Source organism: Alligator mississippiensis, chromosome 13 (assembly GCF_030867095.1).
Source record: "Alligator mississippiensis isolate rAllMis1 chromosome 13, rAllMis1, whole genome shotgun sequence".
NCBI lineage: Eukaryota > Metazoa > Chordata > Crocodylia > Alligatoridae > Alligator > Alligator mississippiensis.
Window position 1 is genome coordinate 6,033,082 of NC_081836.1, and position 20,343 is coordinate 6,053,424.

The 20,343-nt window shown below is 48.5% G+C and overlaps 1 protein-coding gene across 4 annotated transcripts in view; it reads right to left on the reverse strand.

Moving 5' to 3' along the window:
- The window catches only part of KAZN (kazrin, periplakin interacting protein), a 636,407-nt gene that overhangs the window by 126,867 nt on the left and 489,197 nt on the right, over window positions 1-20,343 (reverse strand). The window contains exon 1 of one of the 4 annotated variants that reach the window (XM_059716420.1): window positions 8,879-9,100. The exons of 2 other annotated variants lie outside the window; for them this stretch is intronic. In XM_059716420.1, the coding sequence (XP_059572403.1) occupies window positions 8,879-8,909 (31 nt within the window). In that variant the 5' untranslated portion in view covers window positions 8,910-9,100. Of the gene's footprint in view, window positions 1-8,336; window positions 8,836-8,878; window positions 9,101-20,343 lie in introns of those variants that run through there. One more of the 4 variants, XM_059716419.1, reaches the window with a different exon arrangement.

Consider the following 20,343-nt stretch of genomic DNA (forward strand, 5'->3'; position numbering starts at 1 on the left):
TGCTAAAAGCTCCCTCTGATCTCTCCCTGCTAAACCAGACAGAAGAAGCAAAGAATATCTGCACCAAGACACTTCAGCTCAGCACTGCCTAGCTTCAAAACTGGAAAAAAACCAGATGTGGTGCATGCACAAGTACGAGCGATTGATGGTTCACTGGGCTCAATGCTTCGATCTTTGTGCTGGCAGGGCTCTGTATAAGACTATCAAAAGTAGCTGCAGCACTGTACCATATGGGAATGACCACAGAGCATTCCCTGCCTTGAGGGGATTCAGGTTTGAATCTGGATTTTCGTCTCGCTCCTATGAAGCTGTCGATAAGGTCTGTGGGCTTCGTGCCACAGCTCGGGGAGCTCTGAGCCAGGTAACTAGGCTACCCAAGGCATCTTCCGAAGAGTGCAGATGCTCCTCGGAAATGCCGGCGCGCGCATCTTCTGTTAGGCTGAAAAGCAATCAAGGGTTTTCAGTACCTGAAAGAATCGACCCTGAAGCTAGCAGTATAAAAACAAGGGTCTGCATTCATTAGTCCCTCTGCTTGATGAAAGACCGTAGGATGTGACCGGGGGCTTTTACAATTTCAATTCAAGCTGTCACCCAAATATTCAATAAGATCCTGCCATGCAGACAAGGGCTTAAATTGATTCACAGGTAAATCACTGACGCATCCATTAAAGCTGCATCTGGGCTAAGCACGTTGTGCCTGACCTTTTGGTCACAGAACGGCTACTCATCACATCAAGTCTGCTCGAAGCGTGTCCTGGGAGCGAGGTACCAAGGAGGTGGCATAGTCTGTCCCTTCTACTTACACTATGCTGCCCGAATAGCTGGGGGCACCCATTAAATCCTTTGCTTCCTCTGTGCTCTTGCTTCATCAGGTGCTTAACTTTAAGTTGATGGGTCTTAGGTGTGTGGTAAAGCCCTTGCATTTACCTGGAGCTGCCGCTATGGTCATTCAGCACACGAACACCAAGAGGTTTAATCCCTAGACTACATGCGAGCAACTACATGCTCATCCAAGCTTCTCAACACAATTTCTGTTTGCCTAACCTACTTAAATTTGCAGAGATAATATGATATGAGCTGTGCAGTCTCAAGGGCAACATGAGCAGGAGGCAGTGCAGGTAGACTCTCATCTCTTTGCAAGCATTAGCTTAAAGAAGCCATTCGTTCCTCCACTCCCTTTCTCCAAGCCTATCCCCTTGGGACAGCTCCAAAAGAAGAATTATGAAGAGGAAAACCATGGGTTGACACCCAAGGGATACTGTCACAGCACCAGCATTTTTCAAAAGCAATCCTTATTATTAAGGCTCATGATTTTAGAATTCAGGTTTCAAATCCGCGTGGTACTTATTGGCTACATTAGCTTAAAATGACCGCAGGCTTAAGCACACCTTGTTGAATCAGGCTCCAAACGAATCCTGGACTCAAGATGAATTCCTCCATTTCTGCTTGCTCTTTGGGCTGATTGAACAAGTCTGGGCAGTTGCATTCCCTCGTTTCCTGGATACTACTAATACCCAGCTCTTACGCAGCACTTTTCATCAGTATATCTCAAAGCCTTTACAAAGGAGAAAAGGGTGCCTACCCCCATTTTAGAGATGAAGAAACTGAGGCACAGAGGGGCGAGACTCGGCATCACCCAGTAGCAGAGCCAGGAACTGAAGACCCTAAAGCCTAGTCCACGGGGTTTTACACAGTAGCCACGATAGCTCTGCATTGCTATACTGGTACATCGGAGCTGCGGTTGGGTTTCCGTAGAAGTGATGGCCCCTTTTTTTTTCTTTTGAGATTGCATTAGTGGTTGTGATTTTCATAATGGAATCTCATCACAGCAAAGAGACGAGCTTGACAGAGAAGGTGTAATATTCCTTATTGCATCCAGTAATTTGCTAGTGCGTGGAACACGGTGTTTATTTGAGGTTAGGAAAACACAGCCAAGTTACTCATCAATGCAACGTTTACTGCCTAAGTGCAAACTCCAAAGATGCTGATTAAGACATTTCCTCCCTTCAAGTTGGAGCTGTTTGTTTAAGTGTTCTTCAGTGGCTGAAAAATCATGTACACAGTTCATGGCTCAGATCAACACAATACAAGCAGAGGCGGTGAAGCAGACAATACCCGCAGAAAAAAAAAGCTTGTGAAGCGCCACATAAAAAAGAAGCAGCGACAGGCCAGTTTACAGCGTTACTGTTTTGTCGTGACCACATTACACAGAGCCATGGACATGGTTTGTAGGTCTTGTCTGCAGTTATACTGCATGCATATCACACAGTAAAATTCAACAACTGGTTTTTTAAGATGGTCTCCCCATTCTGTTTTAGTTCAATTTGGCTTTTGCCCACTTACAAAAGGGCGGAAAGCCGGTCTTGTGGCTAAACTGCAAGAACGGAGGTGACCCAGGTTATATTTGCAATGATTTCTTCTAGGACTGTATATAATGATGCATTAGCCTGTTGAAGCCTCAGTTTCTCTCTCTGTGGAATGGGAGTAGAGACAGCGCATGAGCTGACAGAGTAAAGGTGAGGCTTAATTAAGTGTTCACAAAGGAAGTGCGCCTCCTCTGAAGTTCAGAGGCATTTCTACTTTCAATGCAAACCCATAAATCTGCTTAGATTGGTTTGAACTAGGCCTCAGTGTGATACTATAAGGAAACTTAAAACCAGGCAGTTTTCACATGGTTTCGAGTTACTGCACAGATACAGTATATCTGATGGCTTTCCTGACCACATCTGTGGTATAAATAAGACAAAGACAAATAGAGACATGAGCTGCCCGGGGTAGATGGACATTCCAATAAAGTCCAAAAAGAAAATCCAAGTTAATGGGACAATGATTAGTCTGCTGGGAGCAAAGGTTATGGCTCTTGCTGAAGAAGTTCAACAAAAGAGTCTAGAGGAGAACCCAGTGGCATTTATGCAATTCCCTGAGAAAGAAATAGAGATAGTTATAAAGAAAAAACAAAGACACCTTTGCTGGCAACACAGCAAGAAGAAGCATAACTGTGATTTCCAAGAGTGCCTGTTTCCACAGGCGGGAATAGGAGGTTTATGTATCACCGGGCATCGACATTTTTCAACTGTCTGGAAAAAAGGCAGAGCAAAAGAAGTATGTTGCAGAGAGGCTGAACCTTGTCGTGCGGGAGAAAGGAGAATAGCCGCTAACATGGGAGAAGTATCTGGGCAGCAAATTGGCAAGGAGGAGAAAAATGACCCTTGGTGATGGGAGCGTGAGTTAAATCGATGCCAAAGTGACTATTATTGGGCTACAGCCCAGAGGGTCTTGCTGGGAACTGGGAATCCCACCGTACCAGATGCTCTTCAAACCCATCCACCGTACTCGTGTCCCCCCAACACTGCCGTGCCCAAACACCTCCCCATCTCTGCAACACAACTCATGTTCAAACCGAGCATCTTGCCTGCACCGAGCATCTCTGACAAAGCGGGGAACTGAACCTGCCCTCTCAAGCTTGGGCTTTAAGCACTGGACCACTCTTCCTTTCTACAAACACAAGGAAAAGCCTGTCCCTTCCTCCACGTTCCCTAATCAACATCACACACAGAGTGGGAGGATTAAAGCAAGAGGGCTTTGAAAAGTTTATCATCACTCTCGCACTGGAGAATGCAGTGCTCCAGGGGCAGCTTTTCAAGATGAATAAGCGTATTTAATATTGTGCTGGATCCAGAAAGGGAGCAGGGATTTCGAAAGAGGAGGATACAAATGCCTTATGGATGGGGATAAACTAAATGAAACAATAGAAAAGGTGAAAACGGCAGCAAGGGAATGCTAAAAAGACAGGGAACGATTCTAGCTAAGCCCAAGAAATATCTTGGATGGAAATTAAAGGCAACCTTGCCTATCGTGCAGGATGCCACAGTCAGTTCAGGTAAGGAGCTCCAAAAAATGCTTCAATCGATGAGACGAGAGAGACGCCTGGGAGGAGGCATGAATTCTGGCTGTGGGGAAGTCCAGTTCCCGAGATGTGAATTTGGCTGAAGACACAACGTTTTTAATAATGTCTTGCGCTGCTTGGTGCCTGGCAGAACAGAGCGAGGCCATTCGAGCCTTATGGCACTTCTGAAAAACAACCAAATGTATACGCAGGAGTGTGTCGAGCATCCCCTGACCACGGCGGATGACTGCTCCACCAAAGGTCATGCAATTCGAGCAGCGGTCTTGGTCCCATCAGTCTGGTTCTGCCATGGATACAAAATCATGTCATTTTGTTTTCTATATTGCATTCAGCCCCGCTTCCACTTCAGGCTTGTCACTATTGCAAACAGCCAATATCTCAACAGCCAATATCCTTTATGAGGATAAAGGGATACATTCCCTTCCCCACTGAAAGCTGAAATTTTAATATAATATTTGCCACTAGTCAGTGGCTAGACAGCTTTAACTTTCAGCTTCTCATGACTTATCACAGTGCTGCACATAAAAAGAAGTGTCTTTGTAGTTAAAGTCAGTATCCGGGATTCATTTGGATAAATTAATTTTTTATTTTTAAAAACACACTGCATTTGGCATCAGCTTTGCCCTAAAAGGGTCTTAAAAAAATGGATAGGAATGAAATATCTCGCATACAACGCTGAAATGCAGGGGAGGAGTTTCCAGGGGAAAATCTCTGAAGGAAATGGGGCAAAAGGCTTGTTAGGCAGCCAAACAGGGCTGAGAAAAAACCCGGAAGGATCAGATCACTCAAACATCCTTGGCATTTACAATCCACTTGATGAGGAAGCTTCGCTGGGCCAGAGGGCTCCAAAAAGTTAATTGACCTCAAGGAAGCAATGAATTGCCAGGATATTCCCCTTGGCTAACGACTGAGCTTTTCCTTAGCTTGTTTTCCATTCAGGATCACGAAGCCAGAACTAGACGCATCGTCTCCACACCCAGCTTGCCTGCTTTTAAATGGGTCTCTCACCCCATTCTCAGTAAGAAACTAGGAGGCGGTGGTGTTGATGCCTACACGGTCAGATGGGTCACTAACTGGCTGGAGGGCTGCACCCGGAGGGTGGTGGCGGACGGGTCTTATTCGACCTGGAGGGATGTGGGGAGTGGGGTTCCCCAGGGCTCGGTCCTTGGGCCCGCACTGTTCAACATCTTCATCAGTGACTTGGGTGAGGGGGTAGAAAGCACCCTGTTCAAGTTCGCAGATGACACTAAGATGTGAGGGGAAGTGGGTATGCTAGTAGCAAGGAACAGGCTGCAATTGGATCTGGACAGGTTACAGGGGTGGGCCGAAGGGAACAGGATGGGGTTCAACACTGAAAAGTGCAAGGTGCTGCACCTGGGGAGGAAGAACGAGCAGCAGACCGACAGGCTGGGGAACTCCCTTCTCGCCAGTGTTGAGACAGAAAAGGATCTTGGAGTCATCATTGATGCAAAAATGAACATGGGCCGACAGCGTGGGGATGCGGTCAGGAAGGGCAACCATACCTTGTCATGCATCCACAGATGCATCTCGAGCAGGTCCAAGGAAGTGATCCTCCCCCTCTATGTGACGCTGGTCAGGCCGCAGTTGGAGTACTGCATCCAGGTCTGGGCGCCGCACTTCAGGAGGGATGTGGCCAGCATGGAGAGGGTCCAGAGGAGGGCCACCCGCATGATCAGGGGCAGCAGGGCAGGCCCTACGAGGAGAAGCTATGGGACCTGAACCTGTTCAGCCTCCACAAGAGAAGGCTGAGGGGGATCTAGCGGCCTGATACAAACTAGTCAGGGGGGACCAACAGGCATTGGGGGCGTTCCTGTTCCCCTGAGTAATCCCAGGAGTTACAAGAAACAACGGACACAAGCTGGCAGAGGGTAGTTTCAGACTAGACTTCAGGAGGTGCTACTTCACTGTCAGGGCGGCTAGGAGCTGGAACCAACTTCCAAGAGAAGTGGTGCTGGCTCCTACCCTGGGGGTCTTTAAAAGGAGGCTGGACGAACATCTGGCCGGGGTCGTTTGACCCCAGTGCTCTTTCCTGCCACGGCAGGGGGTCGGACTAGATGATCTCCTCGGGTCCCTTCCGACCCGACCAACTATGAAACTATAAACCGAGACTGGCTGAAAGTCCAGAGGGAAGGAGACTGAGTGTTGCTAATAAAGCCTTCTACGTTTGTAACTAATTCCAGAAAAAAGAGAGGGGATTCAATCTGGTCAATGGGATCAGGCATGACAAGAAAAAGTAATTCGAGTTCCTACCTTGGAAAGTGCTCTGCAGCTTCAATTGCCTTTGAGATCAGCATTGGATGGGGTCAGGCAGGAGAAGAAGGAAGAGCCAACAGCTTAAAAATCCCTTGAAAAGTGGATGCTGAGCTCACTACCAGAGCAACTAAGCTGCAGAGGCCCACTACATTTTTTGGAGGGGTTTGACCCCTGGGTTTAAATTTGATCTAGTCCCTCTCATCCCAAGCAACAAGATGAATGACGACGGTCTCTAGAGATTAAGGGCCAAATCTGCTAAGGAGGTTAGACGTCTGGCGTGCAGAGCGGTGGTAGTTACGGTCTACTCAACAGGTGCCCATTTCAGTGTTGTAACCACTCCCAACAGAGGCATCTTACCACCTTTTTAGACACCTCTACGTATGGCGTGTCTCTCCAGTCTGGAGAACCAAACCCAAGCCACATTTCCTCTTAGAAGTTTTTAAGAATATAAAACTCATATATACTTGTTCAAAGCACTGCCTGGGCTTATTGCAAAAGTGTCACAGATATATCACCACTTCATCTAACACGCGGTAGCTGGAGTGCTCTCATACTTGCCATATTACCTAGACAGACAGCATTAGCGAAGATTTTACTTTAGTTCAAACGGGAACTAATGTCTATGTTTTTTCCTCCACTATTGCCATGAAGTCCCAAGTGACCAAGCTGTCCAGCAGGGTGACAGACCCGAAGTCACAGTTTGCCACCGATTTGTCACAATCCTTTGATTTAAGGAGGGGAAAAAAAAAATTGTTTTAAGTTGCATCCTGTAATTCTTCAGCAACTGTATTCAGAGAGCACGTGCGTTTATCTATATTGATACACACGTGTAGCTACAACACAGACTATTCGGACCGCAGCTGCACCCCCTGATTACACAGCACAGTATCGCACTATCACAGGAGATAACAGCACTACTAGTCATGCTGACTGTATCTCAGTACGAGGCAGGGCACTATACAAACCCATGGCCCGCACCACGAAGTGATTTATATCACGCTCACCTGACACCTTCCCAACTTCCTACATGCACTTTTTTTTTAAACAATAACAATAAAACCAAGCACGTCTATCCGCAGTTCAACCAATCAGATTCTCCTTGCAACTCCCTGTTCCCCGTCCTCTGGGGCTAAATGGAGGCTGGAAGGTTTCTCGTGCTGCGGGACAGAGTCCACTACGGGAGGACTCGACTTTGAGAGGGTGCTCGGAGGAGCACAGGGAAGAAAAAGAAACCTGAAAGACGCTTATAGCGATCTTCCTTTGCAAATACAGGGTCAGATCAATGAAGGTATACTGAGTTACACTGGGTGAGGATTTACTCGAGCAGCGCTTTGCATCAAAATTTCAATCTGATTCATCAGGCATCCAGGTTGTAGCTGTATCGGTCTAGAGGCAAAAGGAATCAGGACTCGTGGGAGAGGTGATCTCTTTTATTAGACCAACTAGTTTTTTGCAAAAAAACCCTCCCAATTTAATTGCGGGTCTGATTCGTCAGCATGTGAAAGAGGAAGTACTTTGCAGAGGCAGCTGGAGAAAATTCCTCAGCTTCATCTCCCCGTGGCCCCGGCCTGAACGCCTCCCGAACAGCCGTCCCGGTCAGACGGAGGGGTCAGCTTATAAACTGGCAGCACATTGACAAACCAGTTTATGAACTTAAACTTCTCTCCAGTTTCCGCCGTGACGCAAGACGGGCTAACGATATACAAAACAGCCTAACACCGCTCGTGCCCTCCTACCGCTGTAATGTCCCCTTCTATATCTCTCAAGGTGCCAAAGGAAAAATGCAGCCATTCCCCATTTCTTGTCAATCTTTCATCCTCCAGGATGATAAAAAAAAAAAAAAAAGAAAGAAATTACAAAGGAAGCCAGCTCTTTCTAACCCGCTTACAGAACAACTCGGCAGTAAGTGAGCCCGGGCTTACAAGTGGTCTTAAACACTTCAGAAAAAAACACTCCCTAAAACCTCGCACAGATAAATGAACCTGCAATCAGACTCAACAAAATCAAAGCATCAAAGCCAGGCGAGATTAGCCCAGCAAATGGTGCACGTCTGCTGCTCCCACTCTCTTAAAGGCAAGCACTCCTCAAAGCAGATATTAAAACTCCCCTTGCCGTGCTGCAATCCTGAACCTAGCGACTGAGCGCTCGCACCTACCTGAAATCTGGGGAGTTATTTTTTTTCCTGGCCTGCAGCTCATGGGATCCCAGCACGCCCGCCTCTCAAAACACCCGGCGTCGGGCCTTCCTCCTCACGCTACGAGAGAGTCAAGGGCAGTCCCGCAAACGGTTAAAACATCCCCGAGCAAATTAACAAGTCTTTTGTGAGTTTTAAAAGCAAGAACTTTCCCACACGACTCCCTTGCAACATCTGCTCCGCACACATGCTTGCGCTTAACAGACCGGGGTGGGTTTTTTTTTTCCTTTTCCATACGCAGCTTTGCCCGGATCAGAGCACCGAGGATTGCAGGGGAAGAGGGAAGGGGAAAGGGGGGGGAAGCGGGGAGGAAGGAGACTGGAAGACTGTTTCAATTAACGTGAGGACCCGCGGGAAGCACCGCTGGACAATAGGCGAGGCCTGAAAGGAAGACTCGCTCGCTCGGCTCCTTGCACACAACTGCACACAGTTGCAAGTTCAGCCCTCGCTTAACCCGTGTCTAGCCTGGGCAGGGCAGTGGCGTCCCAGTGGCACGCACGTACCGGGCTTGCTCTCCTCTCTGTCCGATTTCATGGTGGGAGGGTTTTTTTCCCCGAATGGCTAGAGATCGCCGGCTGTCACTCTCCCTCGGCCTTGCTCCCTGCCTTCCCCCAGACTCCTCCCCGGCAGGGCAGGAAGTGCGATGGGCTCTACCTGTGCCGCCTGCAATCTGACCCCTTCGCAGGTTGCTGAGCGTGTTGTGCATGAGGTCACGGCACGGAGGTGTGGCCTCCCGTCCCGGGACTCGCCCAGCCCCTTGCTTAAGGTGCCCGGAGCAGGGACTTGGGAGCGAGGAGCGCTCGGCGGGCTCCACCTGGTGCAGTGCCCAACCCCTCCCCGGGGGAGGATCCTGCCCTGCCATCCCTAACACCTGATTTCCGAGCTCGTCCTCAGGCAGCTGGGGTGACCTTGGAGCAGAGGTGCTGCAGGGAGCAGGGGGGAGAGATTTGGTGTGAGATCAGCCTTGCTCTGCACAAAAAAACCCCAAGTCCAGTCCACGCTCGTTTGCAGCAATGTCTGGTAAGAGCAACAACCCCTTACAGCAGCCTCTCCCCTGGGAACAATTTGCACGCCATGTATTTAGCTGCTGCTCCCAGCAGCCGCTTGGGACTAACACAGCACTGGGGACCTGACCAGCTGCTGCCAACAAGTGTTGATCCTATCATCAGGACATGCCATCCAGTCTGCCGCACCTGTCCTGGAGCCGGGGAGGTTGCTCGCAGAGCTAACACGGATCGATTAGTAACCTGGGACGCTGCCTGGGTTACTAGACGCTTTGACAGGCAACATGGGCCTGTTTCCGCTCTGCCACTGAGCTACCATTTGGCCTTGGGCAAATCACCTCTCCTCTCTGCACTTCTGTCTGCCTTATCTACTGCGCTCGACTATTTGGAACATGTTCTCCCACTGGGTCTGCATCGTGCCTACCACAACAAGCCCCCTTATCATTATGGTTAAATTTCCAACAGCGCCTAAAGGACCCGGACTTTTAAGTCCAACTCTCAAAGTGGCCTCAGGTACTTTGGACTCTATTTCTTGTTGCTTTTCAGCACCGCTTAGGCTTCAGCCACTTTGGAAACAGGACGCAGGAGTCAAAACCACAAAGGTGTTTTTTTAAAAACATTAATGCTACTAGGATACAAAAAGCAAACAACACAGCTTGGTTGCCTCATGCCCCCCAAACCCTAGCTATATGCTGGCTGCGCCCAACACTAGCCTTCTCCCTATAATCGTACTACCTGTAGTACAGATCCGCTGCTGGTAGCAAGGATGGGGAAACCGAGAGAAGGCGTAATGCAGTTCTGCATCGGACCAAATAAGTGACTCAGAAGAGCAGCTGTGTAATACGGCGCCTTGTAGGTTGTTGGTTGAATACAGCATGGTCTGGAAGTAACTGAAAGCTGCTCCCATCTGCTGCCTGCTTGACTGTGTATGTGCAATACACTGATTTTTCACAGAGCAGTTGTTACTGGATAAACTTCCACAGCACAAACCACCCCTACCGCTCACGGCGTGGTCTCCCAACAGGCCGTGGGGACCAAACTGCTGAGACGTGGTCTCTCCGAGATCAAGGATGGTACATTGTGTATGGGGAGGAGACGGCCCTGTGCTGCTAGCCCTGCTTCTATTCACTAGGGGCTTTAAATCGCTAGGGATGACAACCTGCCCCTTTTCATCAGCTTTAAGTCACTAGCAAGTTTTTCTAAAGCAGTATATGGCCCTGCTCGTACGGTCAGACTCCAATGGGCTACAAGAGGCGTTTACCGAGCTAACAACGTAGGAGAACATATGCACACTGGGTAAACTCCTATTCACAACTCAATGTCTTGCACCACCTTCTCCCACTGCCCCCGCACACCCCCTAGCTCCTCCATCCTCACTTAGATTAATATGCCAAGTGAGGCATGTTATACTCCATATCTCGGGAGCAGACAGCATTTGCCTGGAAAGCTCTGAGGGTGGAGGACAGGACAGATCAGATGGCAATAGATGTGTCCAGAATGGGTTTAGGGGAACAGAGAGCAGAGAAAAGGTAAGGAGGGGAATGAAAAGGATTACAGCAACAAAAACAGAGAGGAAAGGAAGGGGGAGATACTTTTGTAAGTTAAGGTGTCTGTAAAAGTAGGCCAAAGAAGCAGTACGTGAGCAGGAAGAGAACAGGGGGAATAGGCATCACCTGAAAAATCAAGCAGATTTCTAATGCTTCCCCTACACACACCCATTGATTTAATTATATCCCCTACTATTAGTTGTTTTTATGCCTTGGGCTGTGTATTGCACATTTTACAACTCTTGTCTTCAAAACCAGACCCTATTTGTAATTGATTTGCCCTGTCAGACAGGTGGACAACCAGGCAGATGCACTTTGGATGCACAGATTTATGTCCATCTTTTTAGTGCTCCTTGTAACGGCAAAGATGGAGCCATAAATATTGATTGATTGGATGGATGGATGAGGCCCTTAGATGGGCAAACACAATCCAGATGGGCTCAGGTGACCCCGTTTTGCACTACTGTCCTGCTAGCCGGTCAAGGCTGAAAGAAGATGGCACAGGTCATCTGGAGCATAGTCCATAGGGCACAGCCTGCGATACACCTGTTTTATCGTCCCCACTCATGCACAAACACCTTTAGGCCTGGAGTTAGGAGATGGCTGACAGGTGCGGCTTCTCGTGGGACATCCGAGCACAGCTACTAGCACGAGTGAAGTCACTCTCTCCTCAGGCAAGGTGAGTTCATAGATTTCATAGACACTAGGGGCTGGAAGAGATCTCGTGAGATCATCGAGTCCAGCCATAGGCAGGAAGTCAGCTGGGATCAAGTGATCCCAGCAAGGAAAATATCCAGATGTTTTTTGAAAGAGTCCAGAGATCAGTGTCCTTAGCCAAATGCGAACCCCCAGGATCTCAGCCCTAGGAGCTGAAACAATACCCACTTGCACCCAAATGCACACAGACCTTTGTCCTTCTGCTTCCATTTCCAGTCACCGATCTCTGCAAACCGTGGTGCATTTAGCCTCACCGCCTGTGCAGAAGCATTAGCTCCATTTTACAGGTGGGGAAACTGAAACGCAGAAAAGCGAGTTGACATGTCCGAGCTCATGCACTGAGCAAAGGCACCCAGAGCACCTGGCTACTTCAACGTGAGCCAGCCTTCCTCCATCAATGCAATGAATACAGCACGATGAAACCATCACCAAATACCATAGAGCCAGCTGTGGCTATTGCCCGGTTGCCCCTTCTGGGAGGACCCTGTAGACATGCCTCTCTACAGCCTCACGTGCATCTATCCTGGAATCGGAGCTGGGAGCTTCAGAGTGCTCTTCCTTACACCTGAGCGATACAACAGCAGGACCAACCTCGACTCTTATTGCAGCCTCTCCTGACCCCAGCTAGCAGGGTGCTATCTGCCTCCGATCCGCTTCCTTCTCCCCCGAGTCCACCCAGATGCTTTGAAAGGAGGGCTGGCTGGCTGGATAATGTTTATGCACAGCAGGCTTCAGCCTCTCTCCCAGCCTGCAAAGTACAGTCAGCAGGAGTCCAGCATCTAGCACAGTAAATCAAGATCATTTGGGGTTGTTACTGCCCAATCTGCCGTCATTATACCGCACAAGAGCAAGGGGAATATAACACTGCCCAGCCTTCCTGGAAACAGTTTGTGGGTGGCTGGGAGGCGTTTCTTTCCTGCTGGATGTTTGCTCCCAGATCTAGATCTAGGGCCCTGCTGATGCTTCCTGCACGGTTCTGCCGGAGCATCGTCACCGAGTCAAAAGAGCTGAGCCACAGAGATGAGGTTCAAAACCAACCCCCCCCCTCCCCCCCCCCAAGCCCAGAGTTGTGGCAGGCACGATTTTGGTTCATCACCTCTCAGCATTTGCCGCACGTGCTTTCTCCCGTGAACACAGTGGCCAAGATGCACAGACAGAGGATTCATTATGTACCAGCTTTGCCTGAGTCTCAAGACTAATATTCCCAAGCCTGCACGCTGCATGCTGACATCTCACATTTTTGAAGCAGCTGTGTATGTGAGATCATTTTGCTCTTTGTAAATAAGTCTGTAATCCCACTGAAGGCCACCCATATTTTCATGGCTGTCTGTGGTTATGAACCAGCTACCAGCTAAAGGAAGGGGGCAGACAGAGAAAGAGAAAATCCCCGGTGTCTCAACATCCAAGGAGATCCGCAGTTTTGAAACCAAGGATGTGGAATTGCTGCTTTCCCCGATGAGGCCCCGCTCCCTTTCTTTGTTACGACTTAAGGTCAGACAATGACCCGTCACCCCGACCCAATGCTGACATGAAAGCAAGCAAAAAAGGTTGACTGGAGACAGCTAGGGGAGAAGGTCAAATGGCAGTTTCCACTCGAAACATCCCCGTTCCCAGGGCTTGGGAGAGAACTTGCTCATTTTAATCTCTAGAAATGTATACATTTATTTTCTGAAACGGGAAGAAAAATGGGCTTGGAAGCGTCGTGACCCTGCTCCTTCTACAGTCTTATTAACTCATTGCTTCGCGGCCCAAAATACTGGTTTAATCACGCTGCTTGGTTTCATTCCTGCCAGTGTATCGTTACTCAACCTGGAGCAGGGACAGAGAGGAACTGGAGGGACAGAGGGGGCAATGGAGGAGACCGAACCAGCAAAGCCCAGACTGCGAGGGACTATCGCTGAATGCATCAGGAGGAGGAACAGTTGCTCCGACCCAAGAACCAGTGGGTATCAACTGGCCAGGCATAACATTTAGGCAGAAAATGAGAAAACTGCTACTAACCATCAGAGAACACATGTCTGGAGCAGCCTCCCAGTAGGACCGGTGGCGGCAAAGGAAGCCTAGTGACTTGACCAGGTTATGGACTGGACAGCGTGTCATGCTGCCCGTGGGAGCAGAGGACCCGACTCGATGACCTGAGATCCCTTCCAGCCCTACAATCCTATTACCTATCTAAGGACACTGTATGGCCCCACTAACCAACTGAAACCCTGAAATGCTTCGTTCCAAAAAAGTACACGTCAGATACTTAAATGCTGCTAAAATGCTATTTTCCTCCTTCCCCTGCAACACGGAAATCTGGTGAAAATCACTATTTTAGCAAAGCATCCATATGCATAAGCATCCATATCCATATTCCTATGGAAAGTATGGTTCATACTTTCTGTAGGAATATGGTTCAACCGAAGTTTCTTTGGCCGCTGAGCCCGCTGCCCCAAATGCACGTCCCCAGCTGCAAGTCCCTTTTGAAGTCAACGGGACGGAGATCATTGCCAGCCCACGGCGCCAGGCAGCCATGATCTCATGAATTTCCACGGATGGCGTGGACGGCCTGCTTTGGGAAGCTCCTTGTCTGCAGTTCAGTCCTGCCAAGATCCTCTCTAGAAAATGGAAAAAGATGGCAGGCATCCTCGCAGCATCCTCCTACAACAGGGTTTTCTTTGCATGAATCACAGCTGCTCTTGTGAAGCAGATACAACTTCAGGAGTAAAGGTCAGCCTAGAAAAATACTGTAGGTTTTTAAACAATGTTTCTCTGTTTCTTCATAAAACTGTCCAGAAGGGGGATTTGCTTTTGTTTTCTCATTTTAATGAGTCAGTTCCTACCATCTGCCTTTGTTGCATGGTCTTGGCTGGTGTGCGGTGTTTGGCTTGGCACTGCCAGTCTGGGTACTGACATGGTGGCACACAACTCCCTTACACTTGATGTCACTCAAATTGCCGAGACCAGATGCCAGCCTGGAAAATAATCTAAGCTCCCTAGTTTCCAGTGCTGTTCCTTAACAAAGGAGAGTTAATCCCCTGCCTCTCAGGCTTTCAGTAGGAGCAGCCTGCACGTCTTCCAGAGCTGCGGCTTCCCCCTGCGCAGGGCCAGTGGGCAAGGGACCTCCTCGTATTAGCAGCCACGGACTGGACTAGCAGCAATCAATCCCCAGCCTGCTGTCAGTAGGGTTATCTAGTTAAAAAAAATAAAATAAAAAAATAGAGGCTCGGTGATGACCGGCTCCCTTCATTAGTGACGCTGTGGCATGTTCCTTAGGTATCTGACGATACCCTGCCCCGGGAAAGGGCATGCCCACAAAGGAGCAAAGCATCTCTCTGCGTTTCCTCCAGCCAGGCCCAGTGACACTGCTGAAGCTCCTGATTGCAACTTGCCCTCCTTTCCTGCCAGGCCTCTCTCAACCCCATCTCAAATCTCTGCTCCCTTCTGCTGCCACTCCCCTTCAATGGCCTGTCATCCCCCATCCCTTCTTCTTGCTCTTCTCCTTAGTACCATAACTCTCTTAAAGACCCTTGGGCTGGATAGGCATCTGGCTGGACCCCAGCACTCTTTCCTGCCCAGGCAGGGGGTCAGACTCCATGATCTGTTGAGGTCCCTTCCGACCCGAGCATCTATGAGTAACAGTACCTACGGGAACAAATCAATCTGGGTCTTTTTTTTCCTTCCTCAGATCCCTTGATCCTTCCTTCACCTGTTAATGAGCTGCTCAGTCTCATCATTTCCCCTCTTTCATGCTGATTCTTTATCCCTGTTACCCATCTCTTTTTCCCTACCAGTGATCCTTCTTCTTCCTTCCCCTCCACTCCCTGACAGTCTTCTTTCTCCTTAATCCCTGCTGCTGGTCCTGTTGTTTTTCTGCTTCCCCACGTCCTCCAAAAATTTGGTCCCCAGCGGTCCTTAGTGATGACTGCTGTTCTCCCTCAAGGGCCGGAGGACACTCCTGGTCTTCACTCTCATGTCCTACCCTATATTTGCTGACCAGAGCTTACAACGGCATTTGCCTTGAACTGCCGTAGGCCAGTTTCTACTGCAAGCACAAACACGGGTACTTTAAAAACAAACAGGAAAAGTAGAAACCAGCACCAAGGCAGGCCTGCCTCCAGTACCGCTGGGTACATCTGAAAACAGAGCAGATTTAGATGTTATCCATTTATTAGAATTACACCAGATGCCCTCTTTTGCTGTTTGGGACATTATCCGCTCGGTAATTCTACTTGTAGTTCAGGAAAAAGTGTTCCTCCAACGTGTGTGCTGGTTAGCTGCACCTCTGTGTTGCAACCCTTAGCCTCAGGTACCTCTCAGACTCTCAAGGCAAACCTTTTAGTCTACAGCACCAGCCCACAGCACAGCTGGTGGGATGCTCGCTGGCCACTAGCAGACCTCAACGAAGAAGCGTGTTCAAAACCTGCAAACCACTGACCCTGCAAGACACCTCTTGAACCTGTGTAACCTCCTCTCCACCTGTTTGAGCAACCTTTCACATGCTGCATCAAGCCCCAGCACGTCTGCTGAGTCAGCCTGCAGTGCGGTCCGTGTGGGGCTGCGCTACAGCCTGCTCCAGACAAAACAAGGAGTGCACCAAGGTGGATTCTGAGTTCATTTACACTCGAACTCCAGTTACTTTGATGGGTTTATACTACTGGAACGGAGATGAGACTTTGGCCCTTAGCATTTGTGAGCCAAGACTTATCCCTTTATTTTAGCACAGTGCTAATGCATTGTATTAACATATTTTATACACATACACACACACACACACACACACATTATATATATATATATATATATATATATATATATATATATATAAAATCCCTTCCAAGTGACCAAGAACCAGGCATCTCAGGGTTAATTATGTCAGCTTTCCTTTAAGAGGAAGTGAAGTTTATTAGCCTAGTTCCCTCTGATTGGATTTTACTAGGTCTGATGGATAAACTGCATGCCTCCGTCATACGCCTGTCTTGGGTAACATGCATCTCCCATTCAGGATTGTGAGGGAACCAAACTGACTCTAAGTTAGCAAGATAATACCATTGTGCTCCTCCACACATCTTTTTTTTTTAAATCTAAGGCTCTCCAAAGCACTCTGCAAAATTTTGCATGGGGTCATCATGACAATGCCCATTTTACAGCTGGGGAAATGAGGCACAGATTGCTGACCAACATCCTATGCAGACGTAGCTCCTATCTCCTGCATTAAGAATGACCACACTTCCCAAATCCCTGCAAAACAGTCTCTAAAAATGTCCTCTGCGTTCCTGGAACCCCCTACACTCAGGAATGGCTATAAATAGGTACGTAAGGAAACAGGTTCTTGCCAGTTTTTACTGTAACTCCAGTTACTGCTGTGTCACCTCTCCTCACTGACCCGAATTTAAGAGGGCAGGAATAAAAGTCCCACATTAGCAGTGTCAGACTGTAAGGAGCACCAAAGTCAAGGGTTCTCCCCTACTGAACCTGTGCACAGCCCAGAATTTACCCACGACGCAGAAAGAGAGATCAAACCCTCGTGTCGTGGCTTCTCACCGCCGCACACCCAACTGCACTATCACACTCCAATCAAGAGGCCATTCTGCTTCTTCAGCAATATTTGTCTCTTTGCAATTAGGCAGGTATGCAGAGCTGCCGAAGCACAGATACCACGCCGCCGAGTCAAGGACGGGGGAACAGCCATGTGACAAAGGCTGGCACGAGGCCTGGGCCGGCGTGTTTGCTCCTGTTGAGTAAGTGTGAAGCTCTGTTGGCCAACACGCGTTAGTCACATCTGTGGTACAAGACCAGGGAGTAGGGTAGTAGTGGTGCTGCCGGCGTCATTAAGGCTAGTTGGCCACCAAAGGTTGCAGAGGTTTCCAAGACGGTCAAGCAAGGTTGCTTTTTGCTTTTTTTTTTCTTTAAAGTTAATGCTGCCAACTCTCCAGCATTGCTCATGTGTTCCTAACTGGTTAGCTGATTAACGGTCCCAAATGGAAAGTGCCTAGAGAGACGGGGCTAGCTATTTAGGATCTTGCCTATGCTTGATGGGATTTCTAGGTGGACTGGATGGGCTCGACTGTGTGAATGCAATCCTGTGGTGGGCTGGCCTGCGTCAAGACCTATTCGGAGTCTTTTGGGTCAGGGTCTCTTGCTCTTTTCTCTTTAGAGGGGGGCGAAAGAATCCCGCATCCATCGGCCATTGGTTACTCCAGCTAGAAACCGAGATGAAGAAGTCGCCATGGTGATGAGAGATGCTCTTCTGGTTGCCGCTGATCTCACTGGCATTTCAAAAATGCAAAGCAGAGCCACCGCCTGGGAACACAATGGCCCTAACAAGCTTCAGAGGGTTTCGTGACAGTTCATAACTGCAGGACAGGGGTGTTGCTAACAGAGTTTGTGCTTTATTTGTGGTTGAGACGTACTCTTTGAACCCTGAAAGGCCAAATCCTATGAGACGCTGAGCATCTGCAGCTCCCACCGTCTAGCCCTAAACGAGATTACCTTGATAATTAATGATAGGCAGATAGGTACAGAGAGCTCAGTGAGCTTTCAGATGTCCAGGAAGCCAGAGGGGAGGTTGCAGGCAGATGGAGCAGCTGTAAACAAATGTTATACAACCTGAACCGTACATGCATGGCGATGATATTTGTCTGGCAGAGCATAGCACGACAGCCACTAGTCAGATGCAGGCAGAACAGTAAAAAAGCCAGGCAATTACCCCGGCAATGACTCCTGCCTACCCCACGGTATTAAGTCTTGGCAGGTTTTGCTCCGACAGGCAAGATGTAACAGGTTCGATCAGAGAGTACAGCACACCAGGTCTAGTGCCTGTGCTGGGCAAGGTGGGTGGGAAATTTTTACCAACAGCATAATCAGAGTCTGCAGGGAACTGAATTCAAAGCTAAGTTCAGAGAAAGGTTTTCAAGACTTGGAAACCCTAAAAACTTCAGCCCAGATATGTGCACGTCTGGCTCAATCTGTAGTTTCGGGTGAAAAGATTCCCTCCTAAATCGGAAGGATCTGGCAGTTTGGGCTGAACTGCCCTGAAATATTTTGGAGCTCGCCCTAAAATGAAGCTCAAGATCAAAGTTAGAGGAGAAATGGTGATGGGGGAAATAGATGACCAGAGACGGAGGGAGGGAGAGAGAAGAGCAGCCTTGGGGTTGAGGTATGGAGATTGGACTCAGGTGATCTGGAGTCAATTCCTGACTGAACTCAGCTTGTTAGGGTAAAAGAGCTTACTTCCGCGCCTCACATACCTGTCTGTAAAGGGTAACTATCCTGCCAGCTTCCCACCCCTCTCCCCACCTTCTTTCTTTTTTTTTTTTGCTTTTGTTTTCAAATTAAGCACCGAGTTGCAATTCTTTTCCACCGTGCTCAAGTCCCTGAAAAATTGCTCAGACCACAGTTGGGCAGGTCCTCCACCTCCTTGATGCTTTTTTCTGAGTTATGGGGCACAGGATGGAAAGCAGATGCATTCATACAGGGGTGTCAAACATATGGCTCATGAGCCAGATCCAGCCTAGATGCTGTTCTGTCTGCTGGATTACCAATAGTTGGGAGACGGGGTTAGGAGACATGGCTTGTCATGAAAATCAGGGCCCCTGGGCCCTGATGGACATTGCTGTCAGCAGCAAAGAGGAGATGAGCAGGGGAATGAGGGCTCAGCCTGTGGCCACTTGACCCCACCACCAATGCTGGACCCCTACTGCTGCCCCCCAATGCAGTGCTACGAAAAGCCCCATGGTCCAGATCCTGCCCAGTACCCAGGCCAAGTTTGACAGCCCTGTATTAATGGATTTTTGAGGTCCTGAACAGGGTAGACCAGAGTCACACTTAAGCACTGAATGGGTGGTGTGGGATTTGGTCCTAAACTCTTTGGGCCAGGGACTGCCACTTAATGTGTGTTTATAGTGCCGGGAAAAACTGGGTCCCCATCTCCTTAGGGAACACCACGCAGTACTGTGGTACACATAACAAACAGTACTAGTTAATGCTAACCAATGACCTGGCCCTAGACATCCTAGCACATGGAAAATAAAACCAAAATAACCCTCCCCCAAATCAGCAGAGCATCGCACAGCATCAATCCCTGTAACTGGACAGTCACAGGCCCTAGCACCTTGGTGAACTTTCCACTTGGAAATGGGAGAGAGAAGACTATCATCCACATCCCGGGAACTAATTTTGCCAAAGAAATAAATGACCATGAGGTTTCAGGTCAGACTGATATGTTGTCACGTGTGTTTTCATCACAACTGTGTCAGAAAGGTGCCCTGCGGACCAGAAGGGTCAGGGCTCTCCTGTAGTTCTCTATATAACCCTGCCATCGCTTTTCTTAAGAAGCAGAGTAATTTAACCTAGTCCTAACTTCAGCAAGTTCCTTACACTAAAAACCTGGAATGGTCTCTGTTCTCAGTGGGACCAATTATTATTTTAAAGCCCTTTTTTTTCCCCCAGTCCTGTCCCTTCATTGTCTTAATGGTCCTCTTCAAATGGTTCGTTAAAAAAAGATAAAATGTAGAAGTTTTATTTTTAAAGAAAGTTTCTGGAAAAAAAGATTGTAGTTTTTTTTTCCCCTTAAATCCCTGATCGGTATTTTACATTTTGAAATATATTCAATGATCAGCAGTGAGAATAATTAAAATGGCCAGGGAATAGAGCTCAGGGACAGGCCACTTTGAAATGAAACGGAGGAAAAACTAGTCGACTAAATATCGTGCAAAA